Consider the following 27,126-nt stretch of genomic DNA (forward strand, 5'->3'; position numbering starts at 1 on the left):
ACCTCCACACAGAATGCAGGAAGGTCTTTGAAGGAGCTGGGACATTGTAATGGGAGTTGTCCTGCAAGCTCTTCTTACTTTAAGACTTACACTGAACTAATTTTTGAGCAAATCATCATGAGATCAGGTCCTAAGCATAGTTCAATGAGAGTAAGCCCTATGGGAACCAATGGGACTCATTCTGAGTAAATACTGCATAGGACTGGACAATGCGTATGTCAAAACTATGAAATAGCTTGAGTTACTACTTTCAACGAACACTGAAATTTAAAAAATGGCAACCTCAACCCATGCTTTCCAGGTTGCCTTTTAAAATATGCCATCTCTGTATCCCAAGAAGCTAGTTTCAGCAAGTAACAGGAAGGTTTACTTGATAAGATACATAGCAGGGCAGCTCACTGACCTTTTAATAAGCATTTCAGTTTTTAGGTGGAAGCAAATAAACAAAGCTGGAAATGGACAGAAATGTTTTTAAGTTTGCTATTTTTAAAACGTACAGTGATATCCCCCCCCCCTTCAAGTGCAGTCAATTCACATTGACTTGACTTCTAACCAATTGCAAAATATATTTCTTTTTTAAACAACGAGACTAACAAAACAAAACAAAAAGCGCATTTGGGTTTGTGGCAGCTGAAGGAGCATCAGATTTAAACTGGCTGAGAAATTGATTTGGCGCTGTCTTTAGCATAGCAGGGAGCAGGGAACTTGGCTCACCAGCGTTCCAATATCAAATCTCAGCCCTGGTAACAAAACCATGATTCAAACTCCCAGCTGTCAGGGATGAATGTACTTGATCACTCGTGCAGTCAACCTTTATATTGACTGGAGAAAGGATCAGATAATAGAAATTACAGTACCTTAGGAACTGGATGAGCCGGAGAAACCATAGCTGGCCAGACTATGCTATAGGGAGCATTTCTTTGTCTCTGGAAAAAGAGATATCTTCTTTGCTGAATGCTTGACTGCTTGTGTAAGTAGATATGATCAACTGATGAAGAGAAAAGTCGCTGACGGCCAGTCGTGCAACCTGTGGATTGATATAGATATATATAATATCTACATAAAAGGAATGATTAAATAGCATTTTACGACGGCATTGCTGTTACAATCATACTAAAACTACCAATGAAACCCACAACAAAACCCTATGCCCTCTAGAAAGTTCTGCTTTGCTAAATCTTTTTAAGCATAGCTTATTTACACTCACAGAATAGTATTTGCTGGGAGGGATGTCAGCATCTTCTATCTAGTATAATTAATAATTAATAATAATAATAATAATAATACCCCACCCATCTGGCTAGGTTGCCCCAGCCATTCTGGATGGCTTCCAACACATATAAAAACATCAAAAAACATCAAACATTATAAACATCCCAATACAAGGCTGCCTTAAGGTGTCTTCTAAAAGTTGTGTGGTTCTTGATTTCCTTGACATCTGATGGGAGGGCAGGCGCCACTACCGAGAAGGCCCTCTGCCTGGTTTCCTGCAACTTCACTTCTCATCGTGAGGGAACTGCCAGAAGGCACTTGAAGCTGGACCTCAGTGTCCAGGCTGAACGATGGGGCTGGAGATGCTCCTTTGGGTATACAGGGCCAAGGATGTTTAGGGCTTTAAAAGTGAGCACCAACCCTTTGAATCGTGCTTGGAAACTTGGGGTTGGAGATGCTCCTTCAGGTAAACTGGGCCTAACTCCAGAATAGAAGGTTATCTAACCTTATTAGCAGACAGTCCCATATCAAAGAGGATTATAGCTTACTATCAGAAACATTAGTGTGCACCCATAAAGGGAGAGCAGCAAAAGTCCTCCAAACAACTGCTCTTGGAACAAAATATTTTCTCCTTACCTCTAACATGGAACCCAGTTAGTTGCACCAGTTTCCCTGCTCCGTATTAATTTATCCAGGCCAATCAAAACTAATGTGTGGAAATACCTTCCCCCCTGTGGTCATGGTTAAACGAAGGAGCCTTATCTGGAAGTTTCCTTTCTTTGATGAGTAGCGATCTCCTTCTTACTGGAGACTTTTTACTCATTTATTCATATAATCATTGTTGGAAGGGACCACAAGGGTCATCTAGTCCAACCCCCTGCAATACAGAATTCTTTTGCCCAACGTGGGGCTCAAACCCGCGACCCTGAGCTTAAGAGTCTCATGTTCTGCTGACTGAGCTATCCCAGCAGTTGTATTACATATCTTCAACATGAATATGTCTCGCTTTCATTCATCCTTTGCACCCAATACAGGACATCTGTATAACATGGTCATACAATTTTATAGAAAAGGGACACATTATTGGTTGTTATATCGAATTCTACCGCCTGCCCCCCATCTAAGTTATACAGTGAAAAACAACAACAAAGGGAGAGGACCGAGTTTGGGGAAGAAGTAGCAAGGCCTGAATGAATGGTAAAGTAAGAATGATTTGGTCATTTAAAGCACTGGGAACTGTAGTTTGTTAAGGGTTCCAGGAACTGAAGCTCTTTGGAAACTGAAGCTCCCAGGATTCTTTGGAGGAAGCCATGCCTGTTAAAATGCTATAAATGCACTTTAAATGTGATTTGCTAAAAATGTTTATACAGTGGTACCTCGGGTTAAGTACTTAATTCGTTCTGGAGGTCCGTTCTTAACCTGAAACTGTTCTTAACCGGAGGTACCACTTTAGCTAATGGGGCCTCCCGCTGCCGCCGTGTGATTTCTGTTCTCATCCTGAGGTAAAGTTTTTAACCCGAGGTACTATTTCTGGGTTAGCGGAGTCTGTAACCTGAAGCGTATGTAACCCGAGGTACCACTGTGTGTGTGTGTGTGTGTGTGTGTGTGTGTGTGTGTATAGTTTTAGAAAATGTTGGGGGGAAACTTGTCTCTGTTTGTTTTCTTCAAGGCTACCAGCTTTTTGGTTCTACCTGTTCCCCCCGCCCCCTACAAAATACAGCCTTTGTAACTATGGTACAGACATTTTCCCTCTACATTTGTAAAATATTTGGCTTCTTTTATACTCCCCACCCCCCCAACCCTTAGTACTCCATAGAACATGTGAAATGCAGAAGCCTGTCCTTTGCCCATTTATTTTAATTAGAACAGTGGGGCACTCCTTTCAGGAGCCCAAAAATTACAGAACAAAAGCCCTGGCTGAATAGGAGCTGCCATTTTAAGAATTTCTGCAGGGTTCATAATGTTCTTTCCAGATTTTGACAAGTGGCAAGTAAGCGAAAATTGCTTAGATTTGTATAGCACCTCAAGGGACAACAGAGGCCCAACACATTACCAGCAACTTTCTACTCTCCATTATCCCAGAAGTATAGTATATGGACTAATGGCGCAGGAACACAGAGGGATGACTTAAATCCAGCTCTCGCAGACGAGCCTGAAATATACTGAGCGCGCTCTGTCTGGTAATTAAGGGGGGGGAGGGCTACCTCTTGTGTGGTTCGGAGAGATTTTGGAAGGGCTGTTACGTCGTGTAGGGACTTGTGTAAAAGGCAGGGAGCCCAAGAGACTCATTAAAACACCTGTCCTGAACATGTGCAACAGTTCACAGGTCTGCCAGGAAGCCAGAGGTAGGTACATAATCGCTCATGGAAAGATGCCCATGTGAGCCATGGAGGAGACACATAACTAAAAATAAATAAATCTCCGTCACGGGGATTCGAACCGTCAACCTTCTGATCGGGAAGCCCAAGAGCAGGCATAGGCAAACTCTGGCCCTCCAGATGTTTGGGACTACAATTCCCATCATCCCTAGCTAACAGGACCAGTGGTCAGGGATGATGGGTATTGTGGTCCCAAACATCTGGAGGGCCAGAGTAAGTTCTGCTGAACACAGTGTGACTAACTTGTGTGTTAAAAAAAAAATACATGGCATTGCACTGCGAATAACTTTAGACTCTGTTATGAATCAGGCCGCGCTGATTCGTTCATCACAGAAGTGCATTTCAGCATTTCCCTATCTGAGAAGGAGTTTGCTGTCAAGCCAGACCATGCATAGACATTTAAGAAGAAGCAGAAAGAAAGAAATTAAGTAACCTTTCAATTAATAACAAGCTGGCTCCCTCAGCCAGCAAAGTCCAAAAATTAGAGAACCGGACTTAAGTTTAATTCCTTGCTTAGACATAGATCCTGCCTTTGTCAAGTCATGCACTTTTTGGCTGAGATACTGTAAATATGAGTAAGGGTGGTAAAGCAGCTCACAAAGAGTTTATAAAGTGCTTAATTCCCAAGTACCCAAACTGAAAGAATGGGTGCCTTTTTCCTTTCCACAATGTGGCACTTGACAATGACCGCAAACTCAGTAGTCAAAGTTCTCTTAAACTTTCACCACTTTTCCAAAAGGGGGGGGGTAATGGAGGGGGGAGGAGGAATATATTCTAAAAGTGAGTAATAAAATGACAGGATAATGTCAAGAACCCTTCCAATAATAACATACCCTCCAACATTTCTCCAGTGAAAATAAGGACATTCTTTTTAACAACGATGATGATAGCAATGATTTTATTATTTATACCCTGTCCATCTGACTGGGTTGCCCCACAGTAGGTAGCTTCCAGCATACATAAAAACAAACCTGTTTAGGGAAGTTTTTAATATTTAATGCTGTATTGTTTTTAACACTCGATTGGGAGCCGCCCAGAGCGGCTGGGGAAACTCAGCCAGATGGGCGGGGTATAAATAAATTATTATTATTATTATTATTATTATTATTATTAATAAAAACTTCCCTATACAGGGTTGCCTTTGTGTCTTCTAAAGGATGTATAGTTCCTTATCTCCTTGGCTCGGAGGTCGCATAACTCCATACCCTCCAACATTTCTCCGAAGATAATTAGGACATCCTAAGGAAAAGCAGGACATTCTGGGACTGAATGAGAAACCGGGACGGCTTCTGTAAATCCGGGACTGTCCCTGGAAAACAAGGACACTTGGAGTGTCTGCAATAATTGTTTGTTATATGCTGGAATTAAGGGATACGATGCAATAAAGGCCTGATCCTATGGCCTGCTGTGCACAAGATTGTGTTCACAGCTTCAAGGGCAGATGCAAGGGTTTTGGGGGTTTTTTTGACGTTTACTTGCTTCAGGCAAGAGGAAGAACTGGCTGTCCTGTTGCCAGACCGGCAGATCTCACCATGGCTATGCCAAGCACAGAGAAGGAATAGAACAGAGAGGGGCTTTGGGAGGGATAGATGGGAGGCAGGCTGCTTCAGTTCCATCCTAAGGCCCATGTAGCCAGCCCTCAGCTCCCTCTTGTGACTGCTGCAAGCTGCAGCAAGGATTTTCTTTCCCTCCTTGCTTTCCAACGCAACTTGCAACACCAGCTCATTTATCTCATGCAGGATGCTGCAGCAGCAGGCAGAGAGCTACACCCCAGCGTCGGACCAGGCAGAAACAGCACACAAAGAAGAACCTTTGCAAAGAAATGTGTTAAGATAAACACGCGTAAAAAAACGAAACCAGAATTATTCCCCTCCTCGGGGTTTTAACATAAAAGGCAGTCTAAGCAAGCATGATGAGGGCGAAATCTAATACGCGGAGAGGGTCTTCAGAACAACGAAAAGCCTACTCTGCCTCGGCTTGTTTTCTTTACAAATAATGTACTTTTTAAAACCTCCAAATCCACTCAAGTTTCCAAACTTCTAACATTCACAGCCCATTTGATACACTAACATCATCCATCACTGGAGACAAGAACTGCTGGCTGTGTTTCTCAATCTAGTTGCTACAGACTTCGCCTCCACCCGACAAGCACACTTTACGCAAATCTAAGCCATTGTCAAATTCTGTTTACTTCTGTTTATTCTACAGCTGACAGCCTCTCATGCATTAAACTGTTTAGTGCCCTAGATGCACATCTCAAAGAATGATGAAATGCTGCTTTAAAAACCAAATGTGGTATTATATATACTTAAGCCCACTGATTTATCAACAACACCAAAGGCCTGCTTACCGGGCGCAGTTTTAGCTTTAAAATACTTCTATGGGGGAATGGGCTACGAACTGCAAGGAAAAACACACACACCAAAATTAGCATTCTGTACTACTAATCTTAAAAGCGGTGCAAAATTGACCACCTACCACTGTACCCTAGAGGCTGCAAATCTATAGAGGAAATTGTGATGAATAAATCACACCTTTACAAACTTCTATAACAGGAATTAGCAGCGTACATAATAAAAATCCCATCAGTCGTTGGGTTCTTTGGCTGTTGTCATTTTTCTACTTTGCTTTGAATATTGATGTAAAACGGGTTCGTGTCCTTCATAAAATCTACACCTTTGTTCTTATACTTTTCAGGGATACTAACTAACATTCAGTAATACAGTTCTGCTGGGGTGCTTCCTCTTCAATAACTTGCAGAAAAAGTAGTAATCTTTTTATTAAAACAATTTTTGGTTCTCTTTTAACTGACTCAGTTAAAGGGGATGAATGAAGAACTCAGCTGATGATGATTGGAGTGGAAAGAGTATTTTAATTTTACAGCAAGCTACATGCCCCACATTTATTAGCCTCTTTACTGCAGGTCTGTTTTAATTATTATCTGTTCATGCATGCTACAGTATATAATGAAATGCTTCCATTTCACCCATTGAGTAGTAAGGATTTTTATGTGTATTTCCAAAATGACCCTGAATTAAGCTGATTTTAGTAATTCAGATGTGACTTTTCTTCCGGTCAACAAGATCCCCCACCCCGGAGAGAAAGGTTGGCAATGACTCCTTTTAAAGTGTTTCTTATTTAATAGTTGCAGGAATAATTGCTTTATGTTCCAGAGAGCAGTAACACAGTCCATCAATAACTGGAACTAGAAGCCCACGTTATTTTCAACACACATTAGTGCAAGTGCTCTCATGTTTCATCAAACTATTAAAACCTGTTTGGTTAACCTCAAAATTAAGCTGCTGAAAATTTGCCACAGCAGAGATGACAGTGTAAATAAAGGCAACTGCTAATTAAAATATCACACACACACATACACCCCACACTCAACAAAGAATTTGAAAATTGTGAAATACTAACCAATTGTAATACAATTTGCAAATGCCAATTAAATACCCCAAACCAAAACATTTATAATTTCAAAAAGTGGACAATATCAAGTACAAAGGCCCATTAGGCTACCATTCTTAAGAAACTGATTACTGGGTGAAGAAAATTTGTCTGAATCAAGCATTAAATTATTAGCGATTTCCCACTAATGTCTGATGTGAATTCAAAATTGTTTGACAATTTTAAAAGAAATTACTAATTTGCAAACCCGTATTTCAAGATGTTTAAGATATTTAGTACATTAGAAGACAGCACAAAGGAATAAGCAACGAAGCTCGTCTGTGCCTCCAGGTTTTTCAAAAAAACAAATAAATCTTAAATTTGGATAACTCTTTTGCAACAGGTTGAGAGAGAAAACGGACTATGGACTCTAACAAATTGAACTGGAATGTGTGAGGCTTTTATTCTTAAGTCTAGTTAAGCGGTTCAAATTTCCCAAACAGAGACACCAAATGTTTCACGCAAAGATAAGTCACAACACAGATTCTTAGAAGGCAGGACCCCAAGCGCTCAATGATAGACTGATGTAGCTGTATCTGTGTTGTATTCCGGGGGGTTGGGGTTGGGCTGGGTACATGTGCTTGAAAACCACACCGCGAAAGATTAAAGGGTCTTTGCAACTCTCTGTAACCTGCGCAAGAGAAGTGGAGCTCACATTTCACACGCAATAACCTGTGCGCTGGCAGAAGAAAAGAACAGCACAAGGGAGTGCCTGGGGCAGAAGCTTAAACTGATTGGGCAAATAAGGAAGACAAGAGCCCTTGAAATTAAACAAAAACAAATTCAAGCCCCCACTCCCAGCCAGGCCTGACAGATGTGGGTTACATCAAAGCAGTGAAAAAACTCCCCCCCCCCTTTTGGGTAGCTAAAACCACCTCATTATCTGTACACCCAGGAGCTAGCATATTTTAAATCAACTTTTTGCATGTGATAAATATCTATATATGTGTGGTACTTATATATATATCACAGAGAGAGAGAGTACAAATGTTGCAGAAAAAGGGCCGTGGGTAAGCAGGCTTATTTAAACAAGGCGGCATTCACATGGCCATGTCTACACACCCGTGCTGGTCACGCCATCCTCAACCCTTTACTTCCAGGGGTTAACTACTCTGGCAGCCAAATAAAACACTGCAAGAGCCATGCAATTACAGAGACAGTCAAAGGGCAGGCTCTATTTTGAAATCTATTTGCACAGACAAGGCCTTCCAATTTAACGTACAGGAAACAAGCTGGTAAAGAGAGTCTCCTTCTCTCCAGATGCTTCGCAGCCCTTTCCCCTCCGCGGCAGGAAATCATGGCTACAGGACAGGCCCCTCAGAAGAAATGTTTAGCCCCAAGGAAGACAATTCTCATGTGTTTCTCTCCACTTTCTCTCTCTCTCTCCCCCCTCACCACCCGCCCCACACTTCGCAAATCCTAGCCTCTTAAGCCTACAGGTTCCCTAAAGGCAGGAACACCCACCCACCGCAGTCTGTTCCCCTCTTGTGAATCCATCCTTGCTGTGCCCTGAACAAAACAATCCCTGGGAATCCTCTGAAACTTTCATGCCCCCACAGTCTTCTTACTTTTTCAGACTGCAAGCAAGTCTATCCAGATCATTCTTCGGAAAGCTTTTGCAAAATGCTGGCTGCAGGTTCAAGGGGGGAGATACAGGAGGCTGCTCCAGTGGTGTAGTGTGGGAGGGGCACAGGGGTTCAAAAATGTTAGGGGGCGCAAAATTTCAACACTCAGTGCTGTGCGCTGACTCTGTTGAAAAGAGCTTCTCCATGCAAACCAGGCGGCGACCTCTCCAGACAACGGAACGACTCTTCTTTTCTTATCTCTGTAGCTGCAATCCCTTGGGTGACGTATACGCCATAAGGCGGCTGAATGCACATGCGTGTTCCATCCATTTTCCTCCCTCCCACCACCCCCTCTGTGCAGCCCTGGGCAGTGGCAACCCACTCTACACCACTGAGAGGCTGCTTCATCTCCTCACTGTTGCCACTGTCTGCATGCTCAGGGAGGGCAGCAGCAACAACGCAGAGGAAGAGCAACAAAACCAGGAGGAGTTGCAGCAATCATGGTAGGAATAAGAAGTCCTGTGGCTTACCTGCATGGCACGGGAGCTAGGCAAGTTCAGGGCTGTGTGGACGCAAGGAGGCTCGTCTGGTGTTCCTGCCACTGCAGCTATCCAGCCCTGACTCCGCTGCTGCGCTGCTCTAGCGCTGTTCAGGCAAGCTGCAGAGCTACTAATATCAGGAAGGCAGCTCTGCCTGACCCCATGGGCTGCTACTACTGGGGACTGAGGGAGCCTTCTGCAAGGATATGAAGCCCCTTACACCAGCTCTGGACATATAACAAATCTTTACCGCATACACAGAACAATAGTGCTGGCCACAGAGAATGTCCACCTGTCAGAAGTTCAACGCGGAGCTACATTTCTTCCAACTTGTTCATTTGTGGTGCTGATAATGGCAAGGCTGCTGGTTCCATCCCTGTATGGGATAGCCGCATAGTTATGCATTGCAGGGAGTTGGGCTAAAACTAGATGATGCTCAGGGTCCCTTCCAACTCTACAATTATATGATTCCATGATTTGGAGGAAGGTGATGGGTAAGAGAACCTGTGCTGCCCAAAGGACAGAGTCCTGGACTTTGACCAGGGTTGAAGTGCCACTGTTGCAATTGACTCTGTCAATGTATAGTCTTAGCCTAGTCAGTGGGTGTTGGCTACCACTGGCTACCTAAACTTTTTGGAAAATGGGGATTACTTCCTAGTATGTATGCTTACTAGAAATACAGGATCAGTCTTAAAAAATAGCAACCTGAATGGCTGGAAAGATATGTAAACACACATGTTCTCCCACTCACCCACGATGTTCACCCACACTCACATGATGAATTTGACAACGGAAATGGAATGCACAGGGAACACAGACCTGGCAGCAAAATTAGCAATCTATACCACATTTGTCAATCAGTTCCAGTGTAGTAGGGATGGGGAACCTTTGGCCCTCCTGATGTTCCCATCATCCTTGGCCATTGGCCATCCTGGCTGGGGCTGATGGGAGTTGGAGCCCCAACAACACCTGGAGGACCGCAAGTTCCCCATTCCTGAACTACAACATCTCCTTGCCCATGAATGAACTGAGTTTATTACAGTGGTGCCTCGCAAGACGAAAAGAATCCGTTCCGCGATTCTCTTCGTCTAGCGGTTTTTTCGTCTTGCGAAGCAAGCCCATTGCTTGCTTAGCGGATTAGCGCTATTAGCGGCTTAGCGGCTTTTAGCGGCTTAGCGGATCAGCTGATAAGCGGCTTAGCGGCTTAGAAAAGGGGGGGGGGAGGAAAAAAAACCCCGCAGGAACTCGCAAGACATTTTCGTCTTGCGAAGCAAGCCCATAGGGAAATTCGTTTTGCGAAGCACCTCCAAAACGGAAAACCCTTTCGTCTAGCGGGTTTTCCGTCTTGCGAGGCATTCGTCTTGCGGGGCACCACTGTACAATGGTACCTCTAGTTGCGAACAGGATCCGTTCCGGAGGCCTGTTTGCAACATGAAAAGAGCACAACCCACAGCGGCACATCTGCGCATGTGCGGGTTGCGATTTGCCGCTTCTACAAATGACGTCATTTGGCGCTTCTGCACATGCACGAGTGGCAAAACCTGGAAGTAACCCTTTCCGGTACTTCCAGGTCGCCATGGGACGTAACCTGAAAGAACCTAACATGAAGGAAACGTAACATGAGGTATGACTGTACTTAGGAAAGTAATCTAGAGGCCGATCATTGAATGAATTGCATTGTATGATATACCTTTAAGTAACTGTTTAATCTGCAGTTTCCAGAGACTTGGGGGGGGGGAACCTTTTATTTATTTATGTAGAAGATTTCTTACCTGCCCTTCCCCATGTAACCTAAAGCAGGCTATAATCATACAGTGTTAAAATCCAATAAAACACTTTGCTGATAGTATAAATGCATGATAGTGTTGAGACAAGATCAAGCTCAGCATTTTCAGTTGATAAACTATTTGGCATCTCAGCGAGGCTAGTTACCCTGAGGTCTAGTGCGTGCCGAAGTTTTAATCAGAAGAATATACTGTTTATATAATGTCTGAAGCAACTTGCCCTAAGTGAATTTTTGTTGCCCTAGGATAGCTTTCCCCAATGTGGTGCCATCCAGACTACAACTCCCACCAGTTGCAGGCAGCATGGCCAATGATGGCATTTGTAGTTCAAAACATCTAGAGTGCCTCACGTTGGGGAAGGCTGCTCAAGGAGGTGAATGGCCCTTCTACCATAAAGGTAAAAGTAAAGGTAAAGTACTCCTGAACGGTTAAGTACAGTCAAAGGCAACTATGGGGTTGTGGTGCTCATCTCACTTTCAGGCCAAGGGAGCTGGCGTTTGTCCAGAGACAGCTTTCCGGGTCATGTGGCCAGCACTAAACCACTTCTGGCGCAATGGGACACTGTGATGGAAACCAGAGTGCATGGAAATGCCATTTACATTCCTGCCACCTATTTATCTACTTGCACTGGTGTGCTTTCGAACTGCTAGGTTGGCAGGAGCTGGGACCGAGCAACGGGAGCTCACTCCATTGCAGGGATTCGAACTGCCGACCTTCTGATCAGCAAACCCAAGAGGCTCGGTGGTTTAGACCACAGCGCCACCCGCGCCCTTCTACCGTATTACATGCCAAACTGCAAAACAATACACTTTACATGAACAATATTTGACTGGGATGCTGCTCAGAAATACACTTCTCAGAAATACACTTCTATATCATCAGTTTGGTGTAACAGAATTATCTTACCATTCCGTTATAAAAGTGCCCATCTAATCAAAAATCCAAAAATAAATGGAGGGGGAGAGGATGATATTGTTAAATAATCAAGGTAATAAGTACTATAAAACCTATTAATAACATAGGGATACTATTATTAACATAGGGATACTATTCTAGCATCTAGAATTGATGCTTTTGAATTCTGGTGCTGGAGGGGACTCTTGAGAGTCCCATGGACTGCAAGAAGATCAAACCTATCCATTCTGAAGGAAATCAGCCCTGAGTGCTCCCTGGAAGGACAGATCCTGAAGCTGAGGCTCCAATACTTTGGCCACCTCATGAGAAGAGAAGACTCCCTGGAAAAGACCCTGATGTTGGGAAAGATGGAGGGCACAAGGAGAAGGGGACGACAGAGGACGAGATGGTTGGACAGTGTTCTCGAACCTACTAACATGAGTTTGACCAAACTGCGGGAGGCAGTGGAAGACAGGAGTGCCTGGCGTTCTCTGGTCCATGGGTTCACGAAGAGTCGGACACGACTAAACGACTAAACAACAACAACAACTATTCTAGTTTTTAAAGATCACCAGTTTTGCAGTTCCCCCTCTTCACACCAGTGGCTATAAGGAAGGGGCACAGCTCAGTGGTAGAGCACCAGCCTTGCACAAGGAAGGTCTCAAATTCAATCCCAGGTAGGGCTGGGAGAGACCCCTACCTGAAACCCTGGAGAGCAGCTGCCATTCAGTGTAAGGCAACACTGAGCTAGATGGTCCAATTGTCTGACTCAGTGTTATGTTCCTAAGATTGCGCTTGCCCTAGACAGGTGACAGAGACCCAAGAGCTTCTCAGTGTGTCTTCAAGAACAACCTTTCCCAACCTTAGGTCCCCATATGTTTTTGGACTACAACTTCCATCCGTCCAGCCAGCATGGCCCAATGGTCAGGAACGATGAGAAGCCCAACAATAGCTGGGTTGGGAAAGGCTGTTCTGGAATGCAGAGACCCTCACCAAGCCAATGAACCCCTAACCCAGTGGTTTTCAAAGGGTGTGTGGTGCGCCACACTGGTGGGGCAGGAGACGATGGAAAGTATGCTGGGAAGATCCAAAGGAATGAGGGTTTGTTTATCTCAAATTAGACTCAATATAAATGAGATTACCTGGCCACAGCAAGCTCACACCTCTCACTGAATTTCTAAACATACTTAAGGTACATGTGTAAGAGACTCGTTTATAATTATATTTTGGGAATGATTCGTCATCTTATGCATTGCGTTATACTTTCAGGATGTCCCATGATCCTATTATAACGCAGTTGTGTTCTACGATATAAATCAAGTGCTGCTAGGAGTTGTTTCTTTTTGTTTTCCTATGTACTTCTTCTCAATTAAAATAAAATAAAATGGTGTAGCTTGAGCAGATCTTTATTCTGAAAGTGTGGCCCAGAGGGGGGGAAAGTTTGAGAACCACTGCCCTAACCTGTGTATTTCCTCCCAAACTGACTCTCTCTCCAAGATTTTGACATGGCTGAAGGAGGTAGCCCTGGAATTTTGCGACATCATGGAATTCTATAGCTGGGTCAGTGCTAGATACTGTACATTTTGTCTAACGTTCTGGATGGAAGGCAACTTTTGCAGGTGTGGTCCAAGTCCTATCCCCCAACCCACGCCTTGAAGCTGTTTTGATTCCAGCCTGAGCCAAGGAGCCCTGGAGAGGAAACCAGGCCCGACTATATTCCTACCTTGTCCAGAAATGGCACAAACCCCTGTTATTGTACCATTTCTGATATTCAATCTGCAGGTTGACCACCCATGGTGTTCAATTGGCCACTGTCCTCACCTGGGAGGGATATTCCCATGACCACACATGTCGATGCGACAATGAAGCCATGTTTTAAATTGGTTGTTATCAGGATTCCTAAACAGGGCGAAACTAAGCAGAATTTGCCTGGACGCTATTCTCTGTGAATGTGAAGTTTTGCAGTTGACTCAAATAATGCCTAGCTCACCTAATATCGATCAGCAACATGCACATTTTGCAACTGTGTAAACTACTGCATATTAAATCTCAGCCGTCATTTTCGTAACCATTGGCGTGGCTTGTTTTTCATTTCCTCGACTCCATTTTCAACATTCATGCTGTGGTCGCAATATCTCCGAGAATAATGCAGTCCTTGTGCTGCAAGCATAAGAGACTAGGTTGCTTTATTTTGCTTTTTTTATGCTGCATAGAGGAAGGTAAGTTGGAAACTCTGCAGAATCAGTACAGGAAGGATGACAGCCTAAGGGTACTCTGGCCCAATAATAACAACATTCAAGCAATAGTGCCTGGGTCATGACAAACCCTGACCCTTCCCGAGAGCTCTTTTTCCCAGGAAGTTGGCTTGGAGCCACCTTTTATCAATAGCAATTGATACCGTGCAACTTTAACAAGCCTAGAGAAAGTCGGAAGACGTCTCGTTTTACACCCTTAAAAATAAATCCCCAAATCTTCGGCCGATGATTGCCCCAGCGGTTGTACATTTAAAAAAAGAGATGGGGGGGGGGACTGACCAAGAAAACAAAAGACAGTAAGATCAGTTAATTTAGTGCTTTGCTGAACAAAACGCTGAAGCTGTTGGGTGTGTGTGTGTGTGTATGGAGAACAGCCACAGCGGAGTATTGCAAGCTTCTTCCATTCATCCTTCGACCAAAGGGGTTTCATTGTCTATTAATAAAAGTGTGGATAGATGTAATGCGTTTTCTATTTTTAAAAAACGGAATTCTTAACCCTTCCCCCTTTCTTTAACACCACAGGCATTTCTTTGATGAAAAGAAATCGTGTCTCTACAGCCAGTACAGTAAAAATCTAGAATTCACATCTCAATATTCTTTTTGATAAAATTTCCCACTGCTAGCATGGCATAAAGAGAAAGCCTGTCAAGAGCCAACAAGAGAGCTCAATGAAACAACTCAGATCCAAATGCTGGACAGAGCAATTTTTTTAAAAAAAGGTTCACACATGGTTAACACCAGGGGAATACAGGCCTCAAACTATAACATCTGGCAAATTTCAACAACAAAAAAAAAACACACCAGTTAAAGAAACATTCCTATTAACTTGCTTGCACTTCTGTTATAAAGGGGAAAACACATAACTTTACGTCTACAATTATAACCAGAATGTACAGATTTGCTCATATCTTTTGTGGATTATCCAATTTGAAGTGATAGCAACTCTCCTGACCTCCAAATCTCAATTTTGACAGGAAACTAAGCATTCAACAGATTTAGTATTTAGATTTTTAAACACAGACAAAAGCCTACTAATGAGCAGGCATTAAGATAAATAATTGTTAACAGGCACATCTCCCAAGTGCAACCCACTGGGAAATATTTAATGCATGCTTACACAACTCCCACTAATTTCAATGGTGCCTGTATAGGCAACATTCCTATTGGTTTGTGTCCTTTACGTGTTGCATACAATGATTCACTTACTTTTTTTGCAAAGCTAAAGCAAAGAAGGACTCATAGCTGCCACACAATTGTATTCTGTGTACAATGTACTAATATGTACATATTGCTTCCTGCGCTATATGTGTACAGGAAAATAACCTGGTTTAAAAACAGTAATAATCCTGTCAGTGTTCCTGGTTTTTAACATAAATCCATAAAGAAAATCCATGAAGAAAACGAAGAATCTAGCATAATAGTTTTCTGTACTCTCCTATGCAAGCTACTCTTAGCATTCTTTACATACTGTATAAATAAAATAGATACCAACCCTACAGTTACTCACCAATATTTCAGACCCTCCAAGTGTCCCTATTTCCTAGGGACAGTTCCGGGTTTACAAAAGCTGTCCTGATTTCTGATTTAATTCCAAAGTGTCCTGCTTTTCCTCAGGATAACCCTATTTTCATTGGAGAAATGTTGGAGGGTATATATAGAGTTATCTGACCCACAAGTCATCTGAAGGCAGCCCTGTATAGGGAAGTTTTTTTATGTTTAATTTTTTAAAATATTTTTATATATAGTGGAACCTCGGTTTTTGAACGTAATCCGTTCCGGAAGACTGTTCAACTTCCAAAACGTTCGAAAACCGAGGATCAATGGGTGGTCGGCAAAATCCATTGAAAAAATGGAGAAACGCACCTCGGAAGCCATTCAACTTCCAAGGTGCGTTTGAAAATGGAAGCAATTACTTCCAGGTTTTTGACGTTCAGGTTCTGAATCATTCGGCTTCCGAGACTCTCGAAAATTGAGGTTCCACTGTATGTTGGAAGCTGCCCACAGTGGCTTGGCATATGGGCAAAGCATATGTATTAAAATTATTATGATGGAATAGGACGGCCCTATTTTCACTGGGGAAATGTTGGAGGGCATTATATTTTAATTTCACTTTTGCAGCCATGTACCTGAGAAACTACATCAACCATTGCTTGAGCCATAAAGCCAGCCTTACCTCAACAATGGAGAAAAGTATAAATTATGTCAGAATTTGTTTTCTGAGAGAAATCTTTTAATAAAATACTACTTCTTTGGAAATGGCATCTAGCAGTGAGCATTTTCCTCCACCGTGTCAGGTTTGGTTAATTACCTGCATTATCTTGTTTTATAAGCAGCGGTTGAAAGAATCTGAAAACACAATTTTATACGTTATGGGGGTTAGCCTCCCATTGAGAGAGAATTTACAAATGCAAGTAACAGCCACAGAAGCCTCAGCATGCCTATGATCAAACGATACATTTTAGGTATCTTTCATGCTACTACAAAATTAAATATTAATCCTTCCAAAGTTTGAACAATGACATTGATTTCCCCCTCTCTTAGAATGGGGAAACTACAGGAGTTTGGGCTAGAGACATTTTGGGGAGCCCTCAGGGTCTCTCTGCCAATTCCACTCCTTCTCCTGTAGGCTCCTCCCTTCTTTGGGCCCACAGCCCATCCTCCTCTGTTGGCCCATAGTGATGGCCAGTGTTTGAAATTCGCCAGGTGCTAGGTGCGTTTTGAACCTGGCTATAGGCTATTGGCTCAACATCAAAAAAACTAAGGTCATGGCCACTGGTCCCATCACCTCCTGACAAATAGAAGGGGAAGAAATGGAGGCAGTGAGAGATTTTAGTTTTTTGGGCTCCATAATCACTGCAGATGGTGACAGTAATCACGAAATTAAAAGACGCCTGCTTCTTGAGAGAAAAGCAATGGCAAACCTAAACAGCATTTTAAAAAGCAGAGACATCACCTTGCCAACAAAGGTCTGTATAGTTAAAGCTATGGTTTTCCCAGTAGTGATGTATGGAAGTGAGAGCTGGACCATAAAGAAGGCTGATCGCCGAAAAATTGATGCTTTTGAATTATGGTGCTGGAGGAGACTCTTGAGAGTCCCATGGACTGCAAGAAGATCAAACCTATCCATTCTGAAGGAAATCAACCCTGAGTGCTCACTGGAAGAACAGATCCTGAAGCTGAGGCTCCAATACTTTGGCCACCTCATGAGAAGAGAAGACTCCCTGGAAAAGACCCTGATGTTGGAAAAGATGGAGGGCACAAGGAGAAGGGGACAACAGAGGATGAAATGGTTGGACAGTGTTCTCGAAGCTACCAGCATGAGTTTGACCAAACTGCAGGAGGCAGTGGAGGACAGAAGTGCCTGGCGTGCTCTGGTCCATGGGGTCACCAAGAGTCGGACACGACTAAACAAACAACAATCGGCCACTTGCGACCAAGTGAAGATGCCAGGGTGCCAGGATGGCACCTGACATTTCCACCACTTGGAGGAGCATGCCTGGGGGGTCCTTGGATCTTGACTGCTTTCACACACTAACACCACATCCTGTGGAACTCTATCAGTTATATTTTAACTACACAATCAGAATGAATTTCAGGAATCAAAATTCTTTTTCTGTGCAGTCTGAGCTGGAGGGGTGAGCAACGTTATAGTTTAATTGTCGTAGCTTGCCTTCGACAACCCCCTTGCCCTGCTCACAGTTGTGAAGAATATTCCTATGTTAGGAATGGTCCGTGTCACCATTAAGAAAGAGATCGGAATATGCCAATATGAATGCGGATTGTCCCTAGATCAAGTGACTTTTATTCTTTAAGTTATCAAAGTTCCTAACTTAGCTAAAGGTTGTCAATAATAATAATAATAATCAATAAACAACAACATATTATTTATACCCCATCCATCCGGCTGGGTTTCCCCAGCCACTCTGGGTGGCTGCCAGCAGAATACAATAAAACATGAAATATTAAAAACTTCCCTAAACAGGGGTGTCTTCTAAAAGTCAGATAGTTGTTAATTCCTTGAGAACTGATGGGAAGGCGTTCCGCTGGGCGGGCGCCACTGCCAAGAAGGCCCTCTGCCTGGTTCCCTGTAACCTCACTTCTCGCAGTGAGGGAACTGCCAGAAGGCCCTCGGAGCTGGACCTCAGTGTCTGGGCAGAACGATGGAGGTGGAGACGCTCCTCCAGGTCATCTGAACTAGCCAGATGTTTAACTGGTAATCAATCACAGTCAGTCCATCATTTGAAAAATGAGACTTTAGAGCTGTCGTGCCCCCAAATGGCAACCAGACATTCCATTATGGCGACTGTAACCATGGTTTAAGGAACCATTTGGCTCTTGGTTAGTATACAGTGGTACCTCGGGTTAAGTACTTAATTCGTTCCAGAGGTCCGTACTTAACCTGAAACTGTTCTTAACCTGAAGCACCACTTTAGCTAATGGGGCCTCCTGCTGCTGTCGCGCTGCCGGAGCATGATTTCTGTTCTCATCCTGAAGCAAAGTTCTTAACCTGAAGCACTATTTCTGGGTTAGCGGAGTCTGTAACCTGAAGCGTATGTAACCTGAAGCATATGTAACCCGAGGTACCACTGTATCTGTCTTTCTAACATTGTTGACCGCCTCTTGTGTTGCAATGATTGGCACCGCAAGCCACTATTTGGGGGGCTGTGGCCACCTCTTTATGTGCTCTGTTGCAGGTTTCCCCTGGAGATCAGCAGGTCCGCACATTTCCCCCTCCTGATGCAGAAATCAGGACGCAAGCCTCCCCAGTCTTTATGGATCAACTCTTCTCCAAGCGTGGTCCAAAAGAGCTGCAAAGCAAGCTTCTCCCCTCTCTCTTCCTCATTCCCTTGTCCCATTCGCCTGTTGCATGGACAGGAGGGTCTCAAGAATAAACACACCGGGTGTACAGTGGTACCTCGGGTTATGAACTTAATTCGTTCCGGAGGTCCCTTCTGAACATGAAACTGTTCTTAACCTGAAGCACCACTTTAGCTAATGGGGCCTCCCGCTGCTGCTGCACCGCGACTGCACGATTTCTGTTCTCATCCTGAAGCAAAGTTCTTAACCTGAAGCACTATTTCTGGGTTAGCAGAGTCTGTAACCTGAAGCTTCTGTAACCTGAAGCGTCTGTAATCCGAGGTACCACTGTACGTGGCGTGAGCAGCTAATTTCCAACTAAAACAGCGATGTCCCCCAAACTTTAGATGCTAGACTAAGTAAGGTTGGGGGTCACCCCACTACTTTTGGAAGAGATATTCTGACAAATGCACAGACAGACAAAATGTGGCCTGGCGTTTATAAGATGTAGATGGAATCCAAAAATATATTTTTCCGTATTTCATACCACATACTGTGTAATGAAGACGTTCCAGACAAAAGTCCAATTTCATCTGAAATTTGGTAGCTTCGTGAACATTGTTTGTTTTCATGTCAGGCAGCCGCTAAAGTGTGGCATTCTTGCATACGTAGCATATTTATTCACACGAGAGTCTGGCGTTTGATTTGATGAATATATTTAACAGGCAGGATTACGGAACCTGCTTGGAGAGTTCACCATAAAGGAAAGAAGCTTTCCTGCTCAAGATATACAGGTCCTCCCCCCTCCCCCCTATTTAGCATAAGAGAGTCCTTGTTTATCAAAATAGTGATGCAAGTAAAATTGTTTACATTTTCAACACTATCAACATCCATCATCTATGACAAAAAAAATCAAGAAAGGAACGCTCAATCATTGTCAATCAAAGGTGCTAAAATATACATAAACCAAAGCATGCAAAATGTATTACATGCAAACGGAACACAAGGTTACCAACATATCAAACAAAAAACCCCACACAAATAATTATAAATCACTCATAGACCTATTTACGCATCTTATAAAGCTGTCTGAAGGTGGGTAACCATAGAAACCCCGCAGACTAAGTTCACCGTTTTAAAGTTTGCATTTATTTTAAAACGCTGCAAATTATGTCCCTGTTTCATAAAATTCGTGGGGTTTTTTTATTATTATTTTAGAGCCCAATGGTTTTCTTTGTTTCCTAACCATTGCCCAGAATGATTTTTCCATCTCAATTACCGATAATTTGCTTTTTAAAGATTGCATTCAAGCAAAAAGATAACAGTGTTATAAAAAAATCAATATATTTTAGCCTTGCAAATTAATATTGCTAACTTAAAATGGAACACAAAATGATACACATATAAATCACTCTGATTTTAGCGTTTCATTACAAGTGGATTTCAACATAGAGACTCCCCCCCCCCTAAAATGCAGTGTTGTAAGCAGGGAGGGAGGGAGGGAGGGAGGCAGGTTACCGAAATTATCTGTTATAGCTAAATTGATAATAGTATTTTCAATTTATGGTTCTCCCTGACAATTACAATTTACACGGTGGCTTAATATTTAATACTATTATTAGTACTGAACGTTCTATAATTTACTTCATAATTTGAATTAGAGAAATATTTGTAGTTCAGTGGCTCCTACACTTAAGATGTAATGCTCAGTGTGTATTTCATTATGTAGATGAGCAATGAAGGTTGTCCAACACAATTTAAATGGGTCAACACTATTTTCCTATTCGCATTAATCATTCAGAGAGCTAAAAGGGAGGGAAAGTATTGAAAACTAAACCAGAAGATTTTTGAAAAATCACCCTCACCTACTGCTTGCTAAGTATCATATCCACATCACTGAAAAGCATAACTGGGCAGCCAATATTAAGAATTAGAAAAAGAGGCATTTGCAGTCATACGGAAGAGACTAAATTTCCTCTTAGGTCAGCGAGACAAATTGTTTTGGCGTATACAGACATGGGAGTCCATTAGGTTTTCAGAGGACATTTGCATCGGTAGCAAACTTAGCACAGAGCAAAAGTGGGTGGCAGAGTTTATCTGGTAAGAATTCAGACTGTAGTCAAGAACTCCCATTGCAGAAAATGGGGTCGGTTCAGAGTTATTACCAATTGTTCACAGAATGCGTCAAGACTGCAGGCTCCATTCTCCAACTAAGTGGCCGGTTGCACGTAAGGCCAATTTTTATACACAGCAAATTGTTGGGAAAATTGTAATTTGTAAATGAAGAAGTACTGCTGTGAAAAGGTGAATCTCTTCTGCCAAGTGTGAGGAGGGGCACTAAACAGACTAGGAAGCAAAGGAGAATTATAGGGGGTGGGGGGAATTAAACACTGGTTCACCCGGGCCATTTCAGCCTTTGGTTGCTGCCGCCTTCATCTCAGCAGCGGCTGATGGACTACAGCTCCCATAAGCCCCAGCCAGCATGGCCAATGATGGGAGCTATAGTCCAAGAACATCTCGGCACCAGGTTGGCCACCCAAGCTCTAAGTCAAGCATGGGGAACCTATTGTGCCCAAGCCAGCTCACCAAGAATATGGGGCCCTCTTTTTCACAGCCACACAAGCATCTACATATAGAATCAGTCTGTCTGGAACTCTGGTTAGATCCAGAGTTCATCTGCTTATGGGAGGCTCCCAGTTAGGGCTCGGCGATATATCGTCCCATACTGGTTTGAAGTCCATATCGTGATATCGGTTTCACAATTATGCACTTGGCAACATATCATGAATCATGATGTGCTTGTGTGTGTATGCTATGCAAAAATCTCAATATGGGAAAACTCATGAAGCCAGCCAGTGCTTCTCTCAAAGAAAAAGAAGAGGAGTTTGGATTTGATATCCCGCTTTATCACTACCCTAAGGAGTCTCAAAGCGGCTAACAATCTCCTTTCCCTTCCTCCCCCACAACAAACACTCTGTGAGGTGAGTGGGGCTGAGAGACTTCAGCGAAGTGTGACTAGCCCAAGGTCACCCAGCAGCTGCATGTGGAGGAGTGGAGATGCGAACCCGGTTCACCAGATTACGAGTCTACTGCTCTTAACCACTACACCACACTGGCTCTCCACTACACTCACACTGGATGAGGCTCTCCACTGTCATCTCACTTCTGAGAAAGGCACTCTGGGAGAGGTGGCCGGGAGAAGGCCAGTGGACTGGGAATTATAGGGATAGAACTACCTGCTGTTAACCCTGCTGGCTTAGCTCTCCCTTGCCTCCTAAGGCAGGAGTGAATCACAAGAGCAAGCGCCGGCAAAAGTCACAATGCGGGGAAAACTGTGAAGCCAGCCCATGCCTCTACTTAGCTCCATCCTTCATTCAGACATCGTCATAAATCGGTATATCACCATGTTTAGTTGGTGATATATCTCAGTGTTGAAAACCAGGTATTGCCCAGCCCTACTCCCAGTGAGTGCGGGTGGCGCTGTGCTCTAAACCACAGAGCTTCTTGGGCTTGCCGATCAGAAGGCTGGCGGTTCAAATCCCCACGACAGGGTGAGCTCCCATTGCTCTGTCCCAGCTCCTGCCAACCTAGCAGTCAAAAGCACACCAGTGCAAGTAGATAAATAGGTACCGCTGCAGCGGGAAGGTAAACGGGATTTCCATGCGCTCTGGTTTCCGTCACGGTGTTCCATTGCTCCAGAAACTGTTAGTCATGCTAGCCACATGACCTGGAAAGTTGTCTGGGGACAAGCACTGGCTCTATTGGTGTGGAAAGCAAGATGAGCGCCGCAACTCCATCCTCACCTTTGACTGGACTTAACCGTTCAGGGGTCCTTTACCTTTACCATGATATGATGTGCTTGTGTGTGTATACTATGCAAAAATCTCAACATGGGAAAACTCGTAAAGCCAGTCAATGCTTCTCTCGAGTCCTGCAGCCCGTTAACTCTGCCAGCACAGCTCTCCCTTGCCTCCTGCAGGCGGGAGTGAATCACAAGAGCAGGTGCCGGCAAAAGTCACGATGCGGGGGAAACCGTGAAGCCAGCCAATGCCTCTACACAGCTCCATCCTCCTTTTGGATACTGTCAGAAATTGGTATATCATGGTGTTTAGGTAAAGGTAAAGGGACCCCTGACCATTAGGTCCAGTTGTGACCGACTCTGGGGTTGCGCGCTCATCTCGCTTTACTGGCCGAGGGAGCCGGCGTACAGCTTCCGGGTCATGTGGCCAGCATGACTAAGCCACTTCTGGCAAACCAGAGCAGTGCATGGAAACACCGTTTACCTTCCCACCAGAGTGGTACCTATTTATCTACTTGCACTTTGATGTGCTTTCAAACTGCTAGGTGGGCAGGAGCAGGGACTGAGCAACGGGAGCTCACCCTGTCGCGGGGATTCGAACCGCCGACCTTCTGATCGGCAAGTCCTAGGCTCTGTAGTTTAACCCACAGCGCCACCCACATCCCATCATGGTGTTTACTTGGTGATATATCATGGTGCTGAAAACCAGGTATTGCCCAGCCCCACTCCCAGGGGAGGATGTGGAAGAAGCAGTGCAAGCAGATTCTGCCTTCTCCCTGCAGCCCGTGTCCCTTAAAAGGATCTGCTGTGGAGGATTGTGGCGGGTGATGCAGAGGAAAACACTGAGAGCTGCCTCCTCATTGGTCTCCTTCCTTCAGCAGGAGACCTTGCCTGGACCTTGGTGTCTTCCACCCTGGATCCAACTCATCAAGCATTTTATTTGTACCCTGCCCATCCTCTCAATAGCTCAAGACACCACTCTCAGGTTATGCAATTTCACAGCTGAGCACAAAACATGCCCATGCTGTCATCTGCGTGATGGCATCCAGAGTGGAGCAGTGGTTAGTGTGCTGGACTTAGACCTGGGCGATCCGGGTTCACATCCCCTCTCAGTGATGAAGCCCATTGGGTGACTTTGGTCCAGTCAAGGTCTCTCAACCCTAAACTTCCTCACAAGGCTGCTGCGATGAGACAACGGAGAGGGGAAGAAGTGTGTATACCATTGTGAACTTTCTGGAGAAAAGGTGGAACATAAATGTAATTATAAACGAACACGGGGAAGGTGCACAGCTAAGACTGTATCTCCACCTAACCTGGTAATGTTTACTCTGACAAGCAGCATCTCACCCTGAGGATTATCTAGTCCAACCCCCTGAAATGCAGGAATATGCAGCTGCCCCGTACAGGATCGAACCTGCAACCTTGTCGCTATCAGCACCATGCTCTAGCCAACCAAGTTATCCATGTCTTTCAGATCGCCTCCTAGCTGCTCCTGAAGAACAGAAGAAAAGGCCTGGTGGATCAGGGCAAATGCCTATCTAGTTCATTATCCTATCCCCACAGTGGCCAACAATCCACCTTCATACTGGAGATGTTGGGACTCAAGTGTTCAAAATTAGCCAGGTGCTAGTCATGTTTTGTGACTAGCACAGGCCCAATGGCAACCACGTGGATATCTCTGGATGCCAGGCTGGCGACTGGGGAAAGCAAAATGTCACTTTGTTGTTGTTGTTGTTTAGTCGTGTCTGACTCTTCGTGACCCCATGGACCAGGCACTTCTGTCCTCCACTGCCTCCTGCAGTTTGGTCAAACTCATGCTGGTAGCTTCGAGAACACTGTCCAACCATCTCGTCCTCTGCCGTCCCCTTCTCCTTGTGCCCTCCATCTTCCCCAACATCAGGGTCTTTTCCAGGGAGTCTTCTCTTCTCATGAGGTGGCCAAAGTATTGGAGCCTCAGCTTCACGATCTGTCCTTCCAGTGAGCACTTAGGGCTGATTTCCTTCAGAATGGATAGGTTTGATCTTCTTGCAGTCCATGGGACTCTCAAGAGTCTCCTCCAGCACCAGAATTCAAAAGCATCAATTCTTCAGTGATCAGCCTTCTTTATGGTCCAGCTCTCACTTCCATACATCACTACTGGGAAAAGCATAGCTTTAACTATAGGGACCTTTATTGGCAAGGTGATGTCTCTGCTTTTTAAGATGCTGTCTAGGTTTATCATTGCTTTTCTCCCAAGAAGCAGGAGTCTTTTAATTTCATGACTGCTGTCACCATCTGCAGTGATCATGGAGCCCAGGAAAGTAAAATCTCTCACTGCCTCCATTTCTTCCCCTTCTATTTGCCAGGAGGTGATGTCACTTAGGGAAGAATTTGAAATATTTTCCATGAAGCTTGAATTAGTTCTATTCCAGATTGTTTTATTTGTATGTTTTAACGTGTTGCAAACCACTTTGAGATTTGTTCTTTAAAATATAAAGCGGTATAAAAGTGGAATGAATGAATAATAATAATAATAATAATAATAATTTAACATCCCATAGGTGGGAGGGAAACAGAGCCTAGACACTGCATTGTGGTGACCACAGCCCAGGTTTAAGGTGCCATTTGGTGATTAGATTATATATCTGAGTTTCTAACACTTCTGGGACTTGAACCAGGGACCTTGTGTACACAAAGCATGTGAATCTATCACTGCCCTCTCTTATCCACTGTAGCCAAATAAATACTTGGGCCACCTGTACACAAGTGGGTGGGAAGAAATGTGCATATTGTACCTTGTGACGCACATTGCAGGTATTTCGCAACTGAGTACATGGGTCAAGAAGATTATCTCACCTGTGATGCTTTTCCTACTTGGAAGCAGCCCCGAAACTCCACACAGAGTCATAAAAAGTAAATTGCATCAAATCACTGGGTGCAATCGTATGGAATGATCACATTTGATCGCGACCCCTGCTAGGTTAACTGGTGATGAAGTAGCTGTTCAAAGAGACTCGCCTGAGTTTCAACAAGAGAGAAATAGAAGCCCTTACATGTGCGCAGGGACGCCAGGCTGAATCGGATGGTAGATTTAACAAGACGGGCAAAAACTGAGAAGCCACCGCGGAATATTGTTTCTTGGAAGAGGTGATGGAAGGAGCCCTGATCTCATTAAGTTTGCAGTTCGGTTGAATTCCTACAAAAGACCAGTCAGGCTAATCCAAGCCTTGTCAAGAACATCACCCCCTGGGGGAACCTTCACAAGGTTGATTCCCAGGGCAAACTGGCCATTTTAACCCTGGAGTGGGCAACCTGCAGCTCTGCAGATGTTGTTGGATGAGAACTCCCATTATCTCAGACCGATGGACATGCTGGAGCATATCTGGAGGACCACAGATTGACCATCGCTGCTTCAACCTATACAGATTGGCAGTCATTGAGAAGCCCACTTAGTAGCAGGTATGCGTGGAAGGCATTTTTTTTTAAAAAAAAGTTTAAATTACTTTACTTACTAAATCCAAAGGTCTGATACATGTGTTATTCCATGCAGCAGCAAGATGATACAGAGGTGCTGAACAAGCCAGGGCTAGGGGACCTATTACCCCCCCCCCCGCTGCCCCAAGACAATTCCCATCATCCCCATCCAGAATGGCCAGCGGGATGGGTTGATGGGATCTGTGTAGTTCAGCAGCACCATGTGTGGAAGTTTATGACTTGGATTTCTGTTTCCTGTGGAGTTGCTCGGAACAAAACAAAACAAAGCCAAAATCTAAGAGATTAAATGTTCACCACTCCGATGCATTGCCTGGAGTGCGCTGGAACAAAGATACAGGAATAGCCACACAATCAGAACTGACAGAGCCCAAATAATAAGGGAGCAAGCCCATGCAATCAAGCATTTCCCTAATCACACGTGGAAAGTTTAAATAATAAAAAGGCGCCTTCAGCTGACCAGATGCAGCCCCGCCACAAAGGCAGCAGATATAGAGCAACCGCAGAGCGCACCTGTTTCTTCAGCCCCTCTCTCTTTGAAAGAGAAAAGGCCCAGCCTGGGGCCTGTCACAGCATACCCCTATTTTCACAGCAGGAAAACGCAGCAGGGCATTAGAGCTGTGCTCACGCCCCCCCCACAGCCCCTCATTCACACACAGAGAACACCTCCTGACAAGGAATGGCCCACCCTTCCCTGCTTCAGGGCCAGAAGGCGCAGAATTGCTGTCACCTTCCCACCAAGCTGTGGGTTGGTGGCGGGGCAGAAACCTGACCAGGCATCCGGCCTGGCCTGGTTCTCTTTGGGAGAAGACCGTTCTGCAGAGGAGGAAGGGCGAGAGCTCAGGAAATCTGAGCAGGAGACAGGCGTAACCCCCCCTCCCCCCCGAGATTACTAGTTATAAGGTTACTACGACATGTACACAAAGGCAGTCATCGTCAACACTCGGGCATGGTTTTCACAAAGAGTAAGTTTCCTTGACTT

The 27,126-nt window shown here is 44.3% G+C and overlaps 1 protein-coding gene across 7 annotated transcripts in view; it reads right to left on the bottom strand.

Moving 5' to 3' along the window:
• The window catches only part of METAP1D (methionyl aminopeptidase type 1D, mitochondrial), a gene marked incomplete at its 5' end in the record, with an annotated part of 101,110 nt that overhangs the window by 54,263 nt on the left and 19,721 nt on the right, over positions 1-27,126 (bottom strand). For 6 of the 7 annotated variants that reach the window (XM_079981308.1, XM_079981306.1, XM_079981305.1 and 3 more), the window contains one exon: positions 858-1,027. In XM_079981308.1, the coding sequence (XP_079837434.1) occupies positions 858-1,027 (170 nt within the window). Of the gene's footprint in view, positions 1-857; positions 1,028-3,265; positions 3,358-27,126 lie in introns of those variants that run through there. The other variant, XM_079981311.1, reaches the window with a different exon arrangement.

Source organism: Podarcis cretensis (assembly GCF_951804945.1).
Source record: "Podarcis cretensis genome assembly, chromosome: 1".
Lineage (NCBI taxonomy): Eukaryota > Metazoa > Chordata > Lepidosauria > Squamata > Lacertidae > Podarcis > Podarcis cretensis.